This window comes from Opisthocomus hoazin, chromosome 4 (assembly GCF_030867145.1).
Source record: "Opisthocomus hoazin isolate bOpiHoa1 chromosome 4, bOpiHoa1.hap1, whole genome shotgun sequence".
NCBI lineage: Eukaryota > Metazoa > Chordata > Aves > Opisthocomiformes > Opisthocomidae > Opisthocomus > Opisthocomus hoazin.
In genome coordinates, this window is record NC_134417.1 from 69247486 (window position 1) to 69265416 (window position 17931).

General features: G+C 39.0%; 1 protein-coding gene across 2 annotated transcripts in view; it reads right to left on the bottom strand.

Annotated features, from left to right (window-relative positions):
• Positions 1-1312: 1312 nt before the first annotated feature.
• PTTG1IP2 (PTTG1IP family member 2) overlaps positions 1313-17931 on the bottom strand; it is a 33219-nt gene continuing 16600 nt past the window's right edge. Inside the window, exons 5-7 of one of the 2 annotated variants that reach the window (XM_075419369.1) lie at positions 16261-16326; positions 9785-9831; positions 1313-2974 (exon numbers count right to left, since the gene is read on the bottom strand). In XM_075419369.1, the coding sequence (XP_075275484.1) occupies positions 2925-2974; positions 9785-9831; positions 16261-16326 (163 nt within the window). In that variant the 3' untranslated portion in view covers positions 1313-2924. Of the gene's footprint in view, positions 2975-9784; positions 9832-16260; positions 16330-17931 lie in introns of both variants that reach the window. The other variant, XM_075419368.1, reaches the window with a different exon arrangement.

Below are 17931 nucleotides of genomic sequence, written 5' to 3' on the forward strand. Positions count from 1 at the left end.
CCTTTCTACTGACAAGCCAAATCCAGCACTTCTGTAGAAGTAAGAAATACTGACATACGGGAAAGCAGAGAGGGTGCAATTAATATATTGAAATAAGTACATTTTCCATCCAATTAATTGGTCCAGTGAACATGGCAAAAAAAAGTTAAATAATCTGAAAAGTCAGGATTGTTTGGGGATTTTTGCATTTTCTATTAAGCTTTAAGGCTGCTGTCTGCAATAGTCTCATTAAAGTAATAGTCTTGCCTTTAACTCTGTGAACAAAATTATACAGTATTAGATGTCCAGCTTGACATTTTGTCTAAATTATGGCTTACACTATAAAGTTAAGGCTTAGTATAGAGTAAGTCTGGTTAAGACAAATTTGACCATTACCTTTTGATGCTCACAACCGTGGCTTAGGAACAACAAGCCACTGTAGAGTATGAGGCTGCACTGATTTCACTCAGCCTTCTTTCTGAATGTAACACAACTGTCCTCCAGCAAAGCAGCACCCACTCCACGTTCTCAAAATATTTTGTTTCTCCAAGTACTTTACCATCTTTGAAACTGCAGGAAAGGTTGTTCCTCCTCCCTCCTTTGTTAGCATACGTGACAGCCCTTCATATACTGCAGCAGGTGCTGAAGAAAAATGCTTTTCTATTAAGTCAGGAATGTCACTACTTGGGTCGTGAGACAGCAGGCAGACCTTCATCATTTCTGCAAAAGTCATCTCCAGGGAAAACCATCAGCAGGTTTTATTTCCACACTATCAACTCACTCTTATCACAGACCATCATTCTTCAAAGACAGCCATTTGAATAATACTTCAGACTTGACAACAGCTGACAGATGAAGAAACATGAGATTAAACACAGTGCCTACTAATAAAGTGCTAAATATAGTTAAGAAAAAAGGAAGATAAAGGGAAACTCTATCATTATTCCATTAACACTAATTACAACACAGATTCAGGAATTAAGAAACATTTTTACATGAATTCCTCAGAAACTGTGTACAGAGAAACTGTTCAGAGAGGTAAAACCAGCGAAAGAATGGAAGTGCACACTGTACCAAAACCAGTGACAAAGTGAGAGTTACTAAAGCCCAAGTAGGGGCAGGTTCTTTGACACTGGGAGGAATGGCAATTCACCTCATCATTCACAGGCAAGATTTAACACCCACCACACCTATGGTGCTGTTAAGATTTTATTCCTCTGTCGGAAAAACAGCAAAATCAAAAATGCATCCTTTCCGTTCTCCCAAACTCGATCACTTCTTCTAAACCAAGTTAATTTAAAATTGTACAGAACAAGACAACTAAATCACCAAATTAAAGATGTTAAAGTGTTTATTTTGACAAAAATAGCATGAACATCTTCAATATTGTACATTTGTTTAATAGATAATATACAGCAAGGGAGATTATTTAAACTGTACAGAATAAATGGGCACTTGCATTAGACAGGGCAGGCAAAAGAAGAGCTTTGCTTGTTGCATCATACTGGTAAGCCAGCGAAAGGGCTCACCACTGAAACATCTCTACGAAAAGGCAGAGGAAATAAATCACATTATGGCAATACCAAAAGAACAATAAAAGGTTAAGAAAAGACCGTTTTCTTACTGTACTGGGTCTGGCTGGGATGGAGGTAACTTTCTTCACAGCAGCCCGTAACGTGCTTTGCTGTGGATTTCATGGCTAGAACAGTGCTGGTAACACACCAGTCTTTGGCTGTTGCCAGGCATTGCTTGCCCAGCACCAGGGTTTCATTTTCCCCCCCGCTCTGCTCGCTCCAGCAAGTGAGCGGGTGTGGGCAAGCTGGGAGCGACACAGCTGGCCAGAACTGACCAAAGGGATATTCCAGGCTGTACACCACCACGCTCGGCAACAAAAAATGAGGGGAGGGTGAGCAGAGATCTACTGGGAGGTGGCCATTGCCTCTGCATCACCTGTTCCCCCTACCCTGCTCTTCTTCGCTTATGAAACTGTCTTTATCTCGACCCAAGCGTTTCCCCACTTTCGCTGTTCCCATTCTCTCCCTCGCCCCCCTGGAGGGAGCAGCTGGGTGGTGCTCAGCTGCTGGCCGGGGTCAACCCTGGGAAACTGCAGAACCTTGGCAATGCTCATTTGGCAGGGTTTTGTTGTTAATTATATATTAAGCTTACTGAAGAAATTGTTCACACAAGCTGATGTTTCTTCTCAAATTTAGGCACACATAACTACATTTATTTCAAGAATGACCTTATTCCAATTTTGCTAACTGAAGTAATTTGTTTCCACATCAGTGACATATCTAAAGTACATACTGACATTTCCACGACTGAGCTGAATTATTCAAAGACAAATATGCTCCCCCCTCTCAACCCTTAGATACTACACTCTTGAAGATCATCTTACCAGAGAAAAAAACGTGCACCCAGTTCTCACATTATGGTAGTACATAAGAATGCGCCTGGAGTAATTTCTCATCAGGACCAACATCAGCTACTTTGGCTAAGTGAAGCTGTGCTTCTACACTGCCTTTCATTTAAAAAAAAAAAAAAAAAAAGATACAGTAGGGAAAAATATTTATTTAGGAACATGGGAACAACTGTTTTAAGTGGCAGTTAAGACTGAATTCCAACACATGATTGTGACTATCAGCCATCTACATCAGGTAACAAAATACAGTTTTAAGAGGAGGAAAGATACTATTTCACACTTAAATGTCACCATAAAAAAAAGAAAAAAAAAATCAGCAAACATTTCAACAACCAAAAACATTTAGAAAAAACTAGTTCTATATAGGTAGAAGATGACAGAAACAGGTATTTCAGGAAGTTTTTATCCATTCCTAGTTTTACCACCAGGAAAAAAAAAACCTTTGAAAAGAAAGAGCCCAAGGGCAAATGAAAACAATCTTCCTGTATTCTGGAGTTACAGCTCTAGAAGAAGGTGGTCAGCTTTACTCATTCTCAAATCTGCTGTATGGATTATCAGAATCCTGGAGAAGACCTGTAAAACAAAACAGGATTACATTTATCATTTTCTTACCAGTATTACACAAAAACCTTGAGTTACTGACCTTGCTGTAATGGGTACTCCATATAACAAAACCAAAAGGCAATTCTTGTCTTGTAATGGTTGCTTTATTACCCAAATGCTCAACTATAATAATAAACTGATAGTGTTCTTAAGACTCTTATTTCTCAGACTATTATTGTAAGTATTTCATGATTTAGCAGCAAGAACATTTCTCTATAAAAAATTCTTATGGGAAAAAATATTACTCATGAGGTATACCCTACAAAATGCACTTGTGAAAGAGTCAAGTCTACCTGAATCTAAGCATAGAGACGGTTCAGGAAAAACAGAGTCAGACTGGCCAGTTTATAAATTCCAGTTATTATAAGATTATCATCCTTTAAAAATGTAAAATGCTGCTAATTTGACTTACTTCTACTTCAAATACACACAACTATCTGTCACATGCAGCCAGTTACAGCAGTTCTGCAACAGGACAATAATCTCTAAGAACAAATGAAGAATCACTTCTACATGCACTAAAACCTTCGGGGACCAGAACAAGAGCATCACTGAATCCGGGTTGCAGTGCATTTCCATCACGAAGACTCTCAACGATTTTACCAGAACACTGTCACAAAAAGCACTGCAAAGCCATCCAATTACACGGAGTGTCTGGATATGCACACCCATCTTCTGTACGAGTTAGTGGAGCAATGGCTGTTCCACACAGCAATTATTTCAGAGACTTCAAACCACACACCAGATTCAGGATAGGCAGAAGTGCATAATGAAAATAGTGGAGTCCCGTAAGAGTTCAGAGGCTGACCTTTTGTTGTGAAAGAACAGGAACATACTGCTATCTTTTCTACCAAGGTTTTTATACAGATGTCTGGCAAGCCTGGACTTTTCTCTAGCTCATTTGTTTAGGGCATGGAGACAGAAAACAGCTAAGCCTAACAAAGATTACACGAGTCACTGCCAAATCTTGTAAGAACTCCTCTCAGACCTTTTCACACCATACCTCTTTTCCATGTGCACCTGCACACAGATACTGCACGCTTACTCTTCTATCTGAAACTCAAAAGCTAACAGCACTGAAGGCAGACTACACATTTGTCTACCTTGTTGCAGTTGTTGCATTCCTCTGGAACTCCCAGGTTATTCTAAGATGTCAATCAAGAAGCACAACTACTTAGTGCTGATTATTGTATCAATAACTGCAACTAATTACCTGATAGGGAACAGCAAATATTAAGGAGTAAGTATGAAAAAAATCCTACAGTAACTCAAGTTGACAAGATTACAAGCAGTCAATTTGTAAAACATTAAAATAAAAACCAGCCCTCATACTTAATGGCCCCTACCTGTCAAAGAATGGGTAAGCCAGGCACATTATATAAAGCTTCAGCCAGGTAAAATGAAATAAGAGTCTATTCACCTGGTATAGTGCCTTGCATTAAACGTACTACCCCTTTCTGTAATTGCTTTTAAAACAAAATTCTTTTAAGCATTTGTGCAAGAAGGATATGGTTAGATGACAGCATTGTCAAGAATCATCTACAGTATTTCAAGATCTTGAAATTTTTGTGTTTTTAAACTTTAAGAAAGCAGTTACTTCTCAAATTTTAATCTTACCTTTCAAGTGTTTAAACAAAAAGTTCTAATGTCTGTTAAAGTCTATTCTAGCTGACAAGTAAGCTAACACACAATAAAAAAAGCTCTTATCCTTAGTCTACCATTTAACCTTTAGTGCCTTCAGGTAACACTGCTGTATTAACATAACCCCAACCTAAGTACAGAGAAGACACATTTACTTTATTTCCAGAACACCATCACCCTCTCCTTCCTCCAGACATGTTAGTATTTTCGCAGCTAGGATCTATGGATCCTAATACATTTAGTTACTTGAAAGACAACCGAATAGTCCAATTTTCAAAAATTTTTGCAGTACTTCTGTATTTCACCCTTTCCAAATACAAAACACATCTATACAACATTTACAGAAAATCAGCAGCAGTACCATAAATTAACATTTTTATTACAACTGGCATTGCATAAACTCCCTGCACTCATTAAGTTCCACTTAGAAATCAAGGCACCAAATGTCAAAAAATTATCCCGAAAGTGGGAAGAGGTGGTACCAGATTCCCTGACAAAATTCATGTAGGTTGCATACTTCTCTATATATAGTCTGGCAAGTGCTTATTATATCTTTCTTCTATTTCATTCAAGACACTTGACACTTCACAGGTCTCAAAGTAGCACAGTAAAACACTGGACGCTGTTCTCTTGCAGCTTAAACAGCTGAAATCCAATGCAATGTTCTACACCCAGTAGCGCCAATTTCAAATTAATCAGAGGACAGTGTAAGACTCCTGATGAACTTTTCCTATACCACTCCGAGGAGCAAATATACTTTTATCTGTTCCTCCCCCAAAACACTCAGCCAAAAGCCATTTTAGATCACTAGTCCTCATATTTCAAGTATATGTTTCATTTTTACTTGTTACTGCAAATGCCATTCCCAGTAGTACTTGCTTTAATTTTACTGAATGATTATGTTTAGCAATGAACAAATATAATTACCACCAATCAGGCATTCGTATCTTTCAACTTAAAGTTCTCTGATCTGTTTTGTTGTACAACACTGGAATTAAACACGCCTTAAGAACTATGGGTCAATCCAGTGTGAGTATTACTGGTTATGACTTCAGAAATTCATCTCCCGGGTAAGAAGGTACTCCAAGAGAAGTGGCAAGCCCTCTCTCCAAACAAGGACAACCACAGAGGCTACAACATCTGATCGACCTTCCTCTCAGTCTTGCTCTCAAATCTGCATCCAGTGTTTACTTTTATCCTCAGCATTTAAGTGCATCATAAGATTGCATTAAGTGAGAGGAGGGATACAGCAGCTCATCACTTGCACCAATTCTTACTCAAGAAGTTGAATCAGGCTCCAGTAAGTGGACAATGACAATCCAGAGACATAAAAAAGCATGACAAAAAGCTCCTGTCAGCTGCCACAGCTGCTCTTAGCTGTGACACTCGAAGACGAGTTGCAAGCATATGCTAATTGGATAGCATGTCTGGTTCAACTCAAGCTCGTGTGCTGCCTTGAACCAGACATGAGTTGTCTCTCTCGACTGTTTCCCATTTGACATGAAAGCAACTACCCAACTAGCAATTCACGCTTCCAGGTTCAGAGGAGCTAGATGTTTGTAGGTTCATGAGTCTTGTTTGCAATAAGATCTATTATATATTACTGCTGAACCTGAACATTGACACACAAGATGGCTACAAGAACTTCTAACATCTTACTTGTATTTACCTTCGTTTTGAGGTTAATATTTAATCTACTTAACAGTATTTAAGAAACACTTAAAAATGTGAAAAGTATAGTAGTCAAATATCTTTCATTAGCTTGTATGAAGTAATGAGGCCACTTAATATGTATGAAATGACAGAGCAATTGTAAGAAATTTATACCTCTTCCCAGCATATTCGTTTATATTAGATACTATGCTAACTATGGAGCTTCTCAGTCATTGATATCTGACTCTCATCACACATCAGCACTGCCCAAAAATAGAATTAACTTACAAGAGGCTGTATACACTCCAAAAAATGAACGAGTTCGCTGTGTGTCTTCACCCCCTATTATACTCTTCCTTATTTTTAACTCCCAGATTCACAACTCTATTCTTAACATACAAAACTAAACAGCTTTAAGTGTACAGCAATACACGATTTCCCTGCTTTGAATTCAGAACACGGAAGAAGGTCAAGATAAAGTATTTATCTTGAACAGAAGGAACATTTACTGTGACAAACTACTGAATATAAAAATCAACGCCTCACATAAAATAAAGGAGATAAGATTACATATCATTAAATTAGCTGACCAAAATCTTTGCAGAATGAAGCAAGTGGTGTGGAAGCCCAAAATCATGAAAGGCAATAATTCTGTAAATATGAAGACAGAATCCTTCCACTAATACCAAGGAAAATCCTAAAATAAAAAAATGATAAAGCAGCTTCTCACTAATGCTACACTGAACATACAATAGCAGCAAATGCAGCAGCAATTAAATTGTAGTTCCTTTGTATACTACACAAGCTGCAGAAGTACTCGGAATTCTACTTTAAAATTTTCCAACAGTCAACATATAATTTGTGTAATCATCCTGCATTCATATATGTGAGCAAATGAAAAATACTATCAGATTGTGCAACAAAGAAACAATTCAAAGTGTGTACTCCTGGTTGCTAAAGCTCTCTATTGCTTCCAGTGCTCCCAAAGGACTGTGGCTAGAGTGACACCTGCAATGCATTATAAATGTGTAATTACCATTTAAATGGGGTAAGGAAAGCTGGTGGATGAAATGGGAAAAGGCATTCCCTTAAAGCCAACCAAATACTGAAATTTCAGGCATGATCATCTTAATCTACAGAGTCAGGTTAACAAAGTCATTGTCATTCTGCCACTCATCCACGCCTACTTAACTGAGAATCTTCTCTGCAGTACGTAAGAGTGTAGGATAATCTAGTGTCTCCATAATTATTTGCAGCAATTTTTATTAGATTGTTTAATATGCTAACAAATGTCTTTATTAGACAGTGAAAAATGAAGACAGACGATCCAAGGCTATAGCAAGACTTACTCCATTATGACTCACTGAACTACACTGACAACCATTTGTCTCTGTTATCAGGATATAAACTATAGATATCAGCAATAATATTTAGGAATTTCAGAATTTATACATATTTTATCTTTCATATTTCCTCAGTTACATGCATCCATTCAGTACGTGCCAAATAGTCATGCAAGATACAGATTTTTCTTTAGGATAAAAATGAATTATGAGAATCCAAGCCTCAAACTGATATATCTGATAACATAAATTAATCTTTGAATAGGCAATAAAGCAAACCTGTCAATAAATTTTATATAGAAGTTTACTATTGAAATCTAAGTTTTATAGTTGAGTTACAATCTTTTGCAGGTAAACTGCATTGCAAAACATAACTGCATGAAGACATGAATATGCCATGCCTGACTCCTTGTAAGAAGGTACACCTTCCATTAACACAATCAATGTATGAACTTGTCTCTCTAATTAAGTAACTGATAGACTAACATGCTTCAAGTGGAGACAAAAGGACACTAGCTCTCATATGACTGTGTGCATACTATAGCTACAGGCAAGATCTGTTGAATTTGGTATATGTATGGGGCACAGAATTATACAATCACATTCCTCAGGAAACTCAAGTATTCCAGCAATATCCAACAAAGCATTCTGCAAAGGTCTGAAAGTTAAGCACTGAAGAGAGAAGTGTCTTCACTAAAATGTAGGACCAACCAGAGACAAGTGAACTGGTTTCACAAGCAGAATATAACTGAACGCAGCCTTCTGAAACATCACTTAACCTCAGTGCAGTGCTTTGATACACTAACAGCTATACTGAATTCAGGACAGTGTTCACTTCTCTTAGCTGCACTGCCTCAAGGAGATGCAAAGTTATATGCGTATCTGTATAGAGTGCTGCCTGTTACTTTGGAGACATAGACACTATCTTAAGTTCTTCACCAGATCTATCCCAATGATTCAGACTTGTTGATGTTGACTCCAGGGTCTACAGAGAAACAAACACAGAAAGTGTGTGGTGTTTTATGCTGTTGTTTGTATTTTGTTTATTTTAAGTCTGGACTATTGTTGTCAACCACTTAAAGAAACTTTTTGAAACTGAATTGTAGTTGGGATACAGGGTCACTTATCCTACAAAATACCACAGGACTGAAGTTCATGACTGATGTTTAACAAAAATTACTGCTAGTTTCTACAACATTCTTCCTCCTGCAGTTCAAGCTTCACACTGAAGTTTTCCTCCGTTCCAGCAAAGAAGCATACTTTTGCAAATGTTCCCCAGGCACAGAATTCCCTATAGAGATTATCCGTATCGCTTCTGCATCAGCCAAAGGGCACACTGCAGATTCATGAAGGCACTCCCAGACTCTGCCAATCAGTTTAACAAGAGGATGAAAATTAACAGTTTTGAGTCACTGTTCAGACGCCTAGAATCACCTTCTCTGACATTAGTGTAATTTGCATAATAAAAAGTGCAGCATAGTTTTAGCATATCTGCCTCTGAATACACAGAACAAATTTGCTATGAACAAATCAAATTAAAAGTGCAAGCTCTGACAAGCCTAGATAATAAGAGCCTCCTTTACAACACAGCAGGTCCTACAGTCTTGCGATATGCTTCTCCCACTGGATCACAGCTCCACTTAAACACAACAAAAAAATCCAGCAATTTTAATCCCTATTTTAGGCTGCATCCTCCATCCTTCTTTTTTAAGCTTGATTTAAAAATCTTGCTATCTGCTAGTCAGTCTATCCTCCCCTTCAATAACCAAGGGTCTACTAGCCAATTTCAACTAGATTGGTTCATCAAGTTCAAGAACAAACAAACAAAAAAACAAACCCACAAATCAGTGGTCTTACTTAGGAAGAGGCAGAAAGAACTACTTATTTTAATCAATATATTTAAGCGCCCACCCCAAGCAAACACCCCATCCAGCACACTGTCCCTTGCTGACTGCAGGAACAGAACAGGAGCATAACAGTGATGAGATCAGGTGTTCAGGTGACAGAAGACATGCATCAGTAGGAAACTGGGCCTGATTACTTCTGCTGCTCATAAAGCAGATTTTCCTAATTATTATTAAAATTCACAGCAGGAACAAAGGAATCAACTGATACTGAGTATCAAAACAAGATTACCACCTACCATACTTCTTACGTATTTCATCATGCTTCAGTTTTCTTTCATGTTTCCTGCAACAAATAAAGGCGTCAGAATAACATTCAGGCTGTTTTGAGCTCTAAGCAAAATATAATTACATCTGAAAGAAATTACAGCATTTTTTAAATTAGTATGCAATTACAAATTAAAAAAAATACATTTATCAGTTATATTTTACCTTTCTATATACACTTTATGTATTTATAAGATTCCTTATAACTTCTCAATAATCAATAATGTCAAAAGAAGATATATTTCCAAGTACAAAGAAAAATATTGTGTTTTCTATATAGAAGTAAGGTATCCCATATAGATACACACACTGAGATATTCATCTATGCATAAGAAGCAAGCTGCAATATTGGAAGATTCCCTAATGCTTTCCAGCAGAGAGCTTAACTGTAAAATTTAGCTGTGAATACAGTGTGCTTCAGAATCCTAATTCAATATCATAATTCTAAAAAGATAAAAGGTGTATTACCGTTTTGCTTAAACAGTACAGCAAGGAAAAGTGAAAACTACTTGTTTCTAAAATCCAGGATGGCATCCAGGCAGAAAACAAATTAAAATATTGTGCTATATAAAAACTGGATGCCTCTATGTTGTCTAATCACAAGACAGTTTTCAAGACTGCATCTAATATTGCCAAACTTCCAAATTATTCACATGAACCAAGTATCTGACAAGTCAATTTCTTATTCCCCTTCCTCCCCTCCCCCTTGCAAAGGTGCAGGGGGAAAAATGAAGGAAGTTTAAATGGAAATCGTTCCATCATTCCTCAGATCATTTTCCTGTATTTCAAAGGGAACATCTATTTTGCTTAGTTTAAAAACAAACAAAAAAGCTCCTACACAACTGTTTCACCAGGATGATCCAGGTTCTATACATTTTGAGGAAAGGACATAGAATTTGGCAAAACAACGTTCCCCTAACAAAAAAAATAATACGCTGTTTGTTGCCCCTCTCAAAATTCAACCCAGTTACACAAGTTGTGACTTTCGGCTGATTCTAATTTGCACATATTCAGCAGAAAGCTGTTAAGGACTGACAGCTCAATTCACCAAAGATCCCATCTGCCCTATGCATATTCCACCTCCAGACAACTCCCACTGCTAATCAGATCCTGTGTGTCCTCAGAAGCAATTATCCTGCTTCCCACAGAGCTGAAGGGCTGAACTGGCCTTTTCCTGCAACTGCACTTCTGGAAAGCACGCAGACAAAGCATGGTGAGAAAACCTAAAGAGAAAGACTGACTCAAAACCTTCCACTATTACTTCCCTGACATGGGTATCTCCCTTCTATCCCTTTCTACTATTCAGCCCGGGCAGCACAGCAAACAAAGCAACCTGGCCAAACTGCAGGAGGGGGAGGAACTGGGGAATCAGGGCGATTAAGTGAATTTCATGTAGAGGAGGAAAGCCAGGACTGAGAGGTTGAAGAGCACAAGAAGCAGAGTCAAATTTACCTACTGAGGGTAACCTGACCACAGGATTCTTGCTTTCTGTGTTGCGTAAGAGGAAGACATTATACGAGGCAAGGGATCTCAGGAAGAGAACAGATTCTGCTTAAAGCAGCCTGCTCCTGTATAAAGCCAGTCCTTACTTCTGTATAGTTTCTGTGATGCATTGTGACCTCAAATCACGTTTTGTTCACTGGTAGTACTAGTGGCATGTTCTTTACTGTTTTGCATACCCTGTCTGAAATAACACAGACTCACTGCTGCAGTTTCAGCTGAAGCCTTCGTACTTCAGCAGTCAGTCTGAATCTGCCCTGAACACAGAAAACACTAAGTAGCTGCATAAGAAGGGTAAAGGGGTGGGGAAGAAAAAAAAAAAAATAAAAAAAAATATCAGTGTGTAGGCCTTAAAACCTCAGAAACACTTTAGAATACCTCCCTAGGCTATTCAAAATGAAACCCACCAAACACCTAAAATTCTTACATTGCTTAAATTTGAAGGGTAAAACCTCTCATTTTTGTGAAACTTTCAAGCTTTGACAGGCGGCCACAATTATATCATGGCTAAATCCCTGTACAGTAAATAAGTCTTAGGCATACAGCAACTGAGATGAACCAGATGCAGTTCTGAACAGGCAGTCACTGCATCAGCCACCCAGAGCCACTTTACTGCACTGTTCACGTCTTACATTATGACCAACTGAACTCACTTTACAGTCTTTCGAGTCGGTTCTGTTTCTTAATACTGCTGCTATTACTCCATCTTCTATATGCTAAATTCTTGGATCTTCATGCAAGTTGTCCCCGCTGCTGTAAGCCAAGAAAGTATTTTCCCTAATACTAACAATTCACAAAAAGATTTTCCATACTTGGCTCTTCACAAGTGAACTGCAGTCCTTTCTTTCTCTGACCCCCCCACCTTGTTCTCCCTTACCATTACACTACCAAATTGTACTTGGCAGCTTATCTCACGAAGATCCCATTGCTTTTCATTTGATTATCAACTTCTAACATATACATCATGGTTTATAAATTACTTAAATCTAACATATAAATGTACCATATATTTACAGCTGTAATTAAACGAGTGTACTGAAAAAGACTTATTACTTGATGCCAGGTTTAAAAATTATTTTTCATGTTAGAGATGACATGAAATCAAAAGGACTAAAGCTATGCAGTAAGATACCTGTTTTCTTTCAGTGGTTTTTTTTTCAGTCAAAATTTGAACTCCAGATTTCCTTCCCGTCCTGCCCCTCACTAAGTGCAAACTCTACACTTCATCTGTGATTTTCAACCTTCTCGGTGAAGTGACAGCTAGTTTCTTCCTTTTGAAGACAAGCAGAAGGCCAATGTCATTACCCTTGATCTTCATTCTAACAGCCATTCAAGTATTACAAAAAGACACTTCCTAGGTATCCATAATAAACTGAACGTTTACACAAATTTTAAACTCACAAAGCAGACATTTACTGGGTGCCCAAAAATCCAAAACATGGTAGGTGCTGCAGTTATCTTGAAGCTTGAATTAACCACACACTATACAACTTGGGCCACCTCACATTGTTTTTACCATTCACTAATGGAACGAGGAAATGAAGCTCAGACTAGTCCTTTTCTGCTTCCATTACCAACGGATCTGAACAGCTGTACACAAAGTAGCTGTATCCCACAGAAGAAAAAAAAACAACACAAAAAATCCCAGACAGACAAAAGGTCAAGGCTGTGCCTATTATCCTCCCACACTGTTTATCTGAATATCTACCGAGCCATCTTCAGAAGCTACGCAAAAACTTCATAGGTTGTAGAAAGGAAAGACCACACAATCCAATACAGTGTTTTCCCCTTCAGTTTGCTGGTCAAAAATGGCTTCTTGAGACAATTAATCTGTTCTACAGGCTGCTACTAGCAATTCATCCTCCTAAGGACTTACAGAAAGCAAGCGGTGGGTAAGGTGAGGTGTTCCGGTTGCTGGAAGTGGCCTGCTCCTCGTGTTTTCCCACGACCCTACCAGTCCTTCCCCAGCCACACACACAATTGTTATGCATGCTCAGAACACGGGAAATACCCCAGGGCTGCTCTCTCCTGCAATGAGAGCAGTTACTCTCTTTCACAGACACACTCCCAAGACAAGCTTGGAAAGAGGGCTGCTGCTCTAAGGCTGCTCTGGCAGAGCAGTCTGCTCCTACGGATCCTTGTTCCTAGCCTTAATTCAGAAATAGAGTTGGACTTAGCTCTGCATTACCAATTGCCTGGTGCAACACCACTTCCTCTGTGTGTGCACAGCAAACCTTACACTCCAGAAGTACCAGACTTCCTACAGATTAACTGTACCAAGAATTTAAAGTCAATACACAAATCATAGGGGAAAGGTTATGCTACACAATCATCCCCTATGCTCCTGATCATGAGCCTTTGCTTTGTAATAAACACAGGTAAATGTTGATTTAACTGAGCAGCATAGCACAATATTAAGGATGTACATTTCACCACAACAAGGCACATGGTTTTGAAATACAACAAAATGTTGATGTTCCTCACAGCATCCCTTTTTCTTTAGAAGAGAACAAAAGTAATACAGGAGAAACATCACCTTCACACTAGCATTCTACCTATTGTGCCATGACTAGTTAAAAGTGGATTAGCAGGTGGAAAATTTCCCTTTTTTCTGACCCATTGCAAGTCTTGAACATCACTTATCTGACAGACTGTGTGGTATGACTATGCATGAGCATACTTCCTAAACTGGCCACCTATTCCTTACCCTTCTGTGCACATTCAAGTATGACACTTTCAGCTCACAAATTAAGATGTTTAGGAAAACAAATTTGCATCCATTCTCTTCTTGGATAAAGTTTGACACTACCCTGCAATGGTGAAAGAGGAAGTACTGCTTTCTACTCTGTCCTCAAATAAATGCTTTCTTTGCTTGTCTCCCATCCCTGGATTCACACTGTTCTTGTATCCTGTGGATCCCAAGAATCTTATGGATACATGCTTAGACTGTTCACTGATCCCACCCAACAGAATGAAAAACGACAAAAACCCGACAGAAATGTGGATAGCTTTCTGCAAAACAAATCTGGCATAGCACAGAGCTAAGGAACGTTGTGCCTTGGCCATGAAAGAAAAGTAAGAGTGCTCTTTCCATCAGCAGCTTGCAGTTACATCAGAAGTAGAATCTTTAGATTACACATAATCTAAAAGGTTAAATTAGTGGCACCATTACACTTAAAAATACACGTTTTCAAACCAATAATTCTAGCTCGACTACGCTAGGAGACATCTAAATTCTCACCTTCCCTCTGCAGAAAGTTACTTTAAAGCTTATGCCTAAACAAGTGCACAATACACATTACTGCAACAGTAAGTCTGTGCTGTAAAAATAAAATTTGTGCAGAACAAAGACAATTTGGTAAGTTTAAGTTTTGTTGTTTAAAAGCTACTAAACTGTATTACACAGCTAGTAGAAAACTGAAATAGGTACATATATTAAACTGCTAGTATGCAACAGCTCTAAAAAAATTTAAGTCATAGAAGCAAAACTAACCATTCAAGCTTCACACTAAGTCCAGCTCTGCAAAATTCTTTCTTGTTAAACGTCTCCATTGCATCCTATTCTAATTGCTTCTATTGCCAACAAGTTTAGGAATTTTGTACAAGACTAAAGGACACATCAATTTAACCCATTACTGCAGAATCTATTTGGCTTCCTAATACCACAACACCTACTTCAGAGCCACAACCATTGTCAGATTCAGAGCAAACAGTTGCTGTATTTGCTTATATAACCTGGCAGTTAAGAACCAGAAAACAGATCTGCATGGAGCTGAGAGATTCTCACAGGTCCTGCCAGCCAGAGACATGAGCAACCTTAGGTACCTCTGTAAGACAACCTTCTTGGCTCCCACTTTTGTGCCCAGTCAGAAACGTAACATGTTTGAGCAAACCAAGCATGTGTGCTTACCTGCCTTGTCTTCTTATGTGCCTAACAGAGAAACTCAATGTCTTCATGCAAAAGCTCATATTAACAATGAATCTGAGATCAGGAGAGAACAGCAGGTGTCAGCAAAGCAGTGAAGATGCCCATCTGTTACTTGGCAGCTGAGTATTTGGGGAACCTAACCCAAAAGTAGCAAAACTAGGATCAATTTCCTTGTCAGTCTGTGAGGATTCAAATCCACACCTGACAGCCCCAAGCCTAGCATTAGTTTGGTTAGCACTCTCCTCTTCTCTTGCTGAAGCTAATCCACTGTGACTCTTCAAAATAAAGACCGTGAAAGGAAGTATGATTCAAAAGGTACATTGGGCTTGTACTAGGTATCACAGTCCTACCTATAAGAATTGTTTATCTAAAGAATAATGTAAAAAACATGAAGAAATAAGCTATAAAAACCTACATCTGAAAGAATGCTGCTCTCACTGAGAAGCACTGTATCACTGCTAACTCTTGCACTTCTTTCTACACCGCTCTACAGCTTTAACAGAAAGAATGGAAATGTGGAATTAAGTCTAACATGAGATCTGAGCCAGTTTTCCATTTCCTGAGCAAAATTTCTAACAGGTATCTCACTATCAATTTCTCTACCTTACCCAGCCAGATTTTAAAGGAAAAAGGACCAGTTACCAAATGAAGCTGAAAAGTGGTTTTTGCCTCTGAATCGTAGCCTCACTTGGGCTTTAACTCATGCCACAGACAAGCACCTGTCCAGGATAGACTAGGCAAGACTTCAGACACATCCCTCCTGTTTGCTCTTGGCTGGCACAGTGCACTTGTACCTGCCACACTGAGCAACAATCCATTGACTCCATGTTTACTTACAGAAATACAGGTCCTAATCAGGTTTGCAAACCTCACAATACGCCCCTTTTTGTAAAAACCTGACATTGTCACACGTAACTCATAATGCCTCTTTGTTTAGTACTCAGTGTATTCCTTAGAAGGGCAGAATACTCCTGTATCATCAGGAAGTGTATAGCTATATACCAGGCTGTCAAGACTTACCTCTGAAGAGACTGTAGTCTTCGTTCCTCTCTCTTTCTAGCTAGCTGTTCTTCTTCTTCATCTGGTCTGCTAGAAAAATAAGGAAGGAAGCAAAGCATAAGAGGAGGGAAAAAAGCAATTTCAGTACTAGGCAATCACTGTTTAGTCTCATTTGACTTATTTTCAAAAAGGATTTCTAGTCTGACCCAAGATACTTCTTCACAGTCATGTAAAATTTAATTGCTGAGTAAGTATAATTGACAAATTTGCAGAATTACCCTTTCATTTTTTGTAATACCCAAATCCTTCCCCCACTGTAGCAATGTGCCCTTCAAACTCCACAGGAGAATTTAAAGTCTCTCACGAACAGCTTGCAGACTGCTCCAAAAGCAGGTCTCTTACTTGCCTTTTTCCCCAGGTGTCACACCCCATTTTAGAGTAAGCATACTGCACATGCACAGTTAAGTCCATTGTTATCCCTGGAAAGAAGATTGATGGTTCATAAGCCTTTGATGCCAGAACAATTTATCTTTCCAACAACCATCACTATCCAATCTCAAGTTGCCTCCAGGAAAGCAGTCTGCATGAACTGTCTTGGCAGCTACCTTCCCTGTTCTGGAACGAGCAAGGATTTACCCGAGTGCATCAGCTGTGTGATTCCGGGAAATGCTGAGCCTACACAGCACATCTGAGCTGTGCATGTGTAGACACGCTCTACTGAATGCATGCACTTAAGCTTTGTGACCTGTCTTGGAGAAAGCTCAGCTTCTCTTAACCATCAGACAGACCACATTATAACTGCAGAACTCTAAAGCAAATGCCAATGAATATTTATCTGTCTCTTATTTTTTCCTGACAGAATCAATAACACTTCTTCAGGATTAGGGAATGGACACCTGCCATGCTTTTCCAGGTGCTAATCGTTTTTCAGAACTGAATGCACTATCTGAATATGTTTGATATTAATATTTACAATATTAACACACCTGCTAATAGAGAAATGGATAGTTACAGTACCACACATCTGCAGCAACCAACATACAGGTTAGGCAAGACTGACATCCAGTGGTTAATTACAGCATGTCAAATGTTTTAACAGATACAAAATTCAGAGACATTAGAACTGGAAATCTGACTCAATTTTTCTATCTGTTCAATCAGACCATACATGTCTTTGCACGTCTTGGTCATCGGGTCCAGAGGAGGGCCACAAAGATGATCAAAGGGCTGGAGTACCTCTCCTACGACGACAGGCTGAGGGAGTTGGGGCTGTTCAGCCTGGAGAAGAGAAGGCTCTGGGGTGACCTTATAGCAGCCTTCCAGTACCTGAAGAGGGCCTACAGGAACGATGGAGAGGGACATTTCACAAGGGTGTGTAGTGATAGGATAAGGGAGAATGGCTGTAAACTAAAAGAGGGCAGATTTAGATTAGATATTAGGAAAAAATTCTTCACTGTGAGGGTGGTGAGGCACTGGAACAGGCTGACCAGAGAAGCTGTGGCTGCCCCCTCCCTGGAAGTGTTCCAGGCCAGGTTGGATGGAGCTCTGAGCAACCTGGTCTAGTGGAAGATGTCCCTGCTCATGGCAGGGGGGTTGGAACCAGATGATCTTTAAGGTCACTTCCAACCCTCACCATTCTATGATTTAAATACAAACCAGTAATTCAGAATCCATGTAATGTTTCACATATAA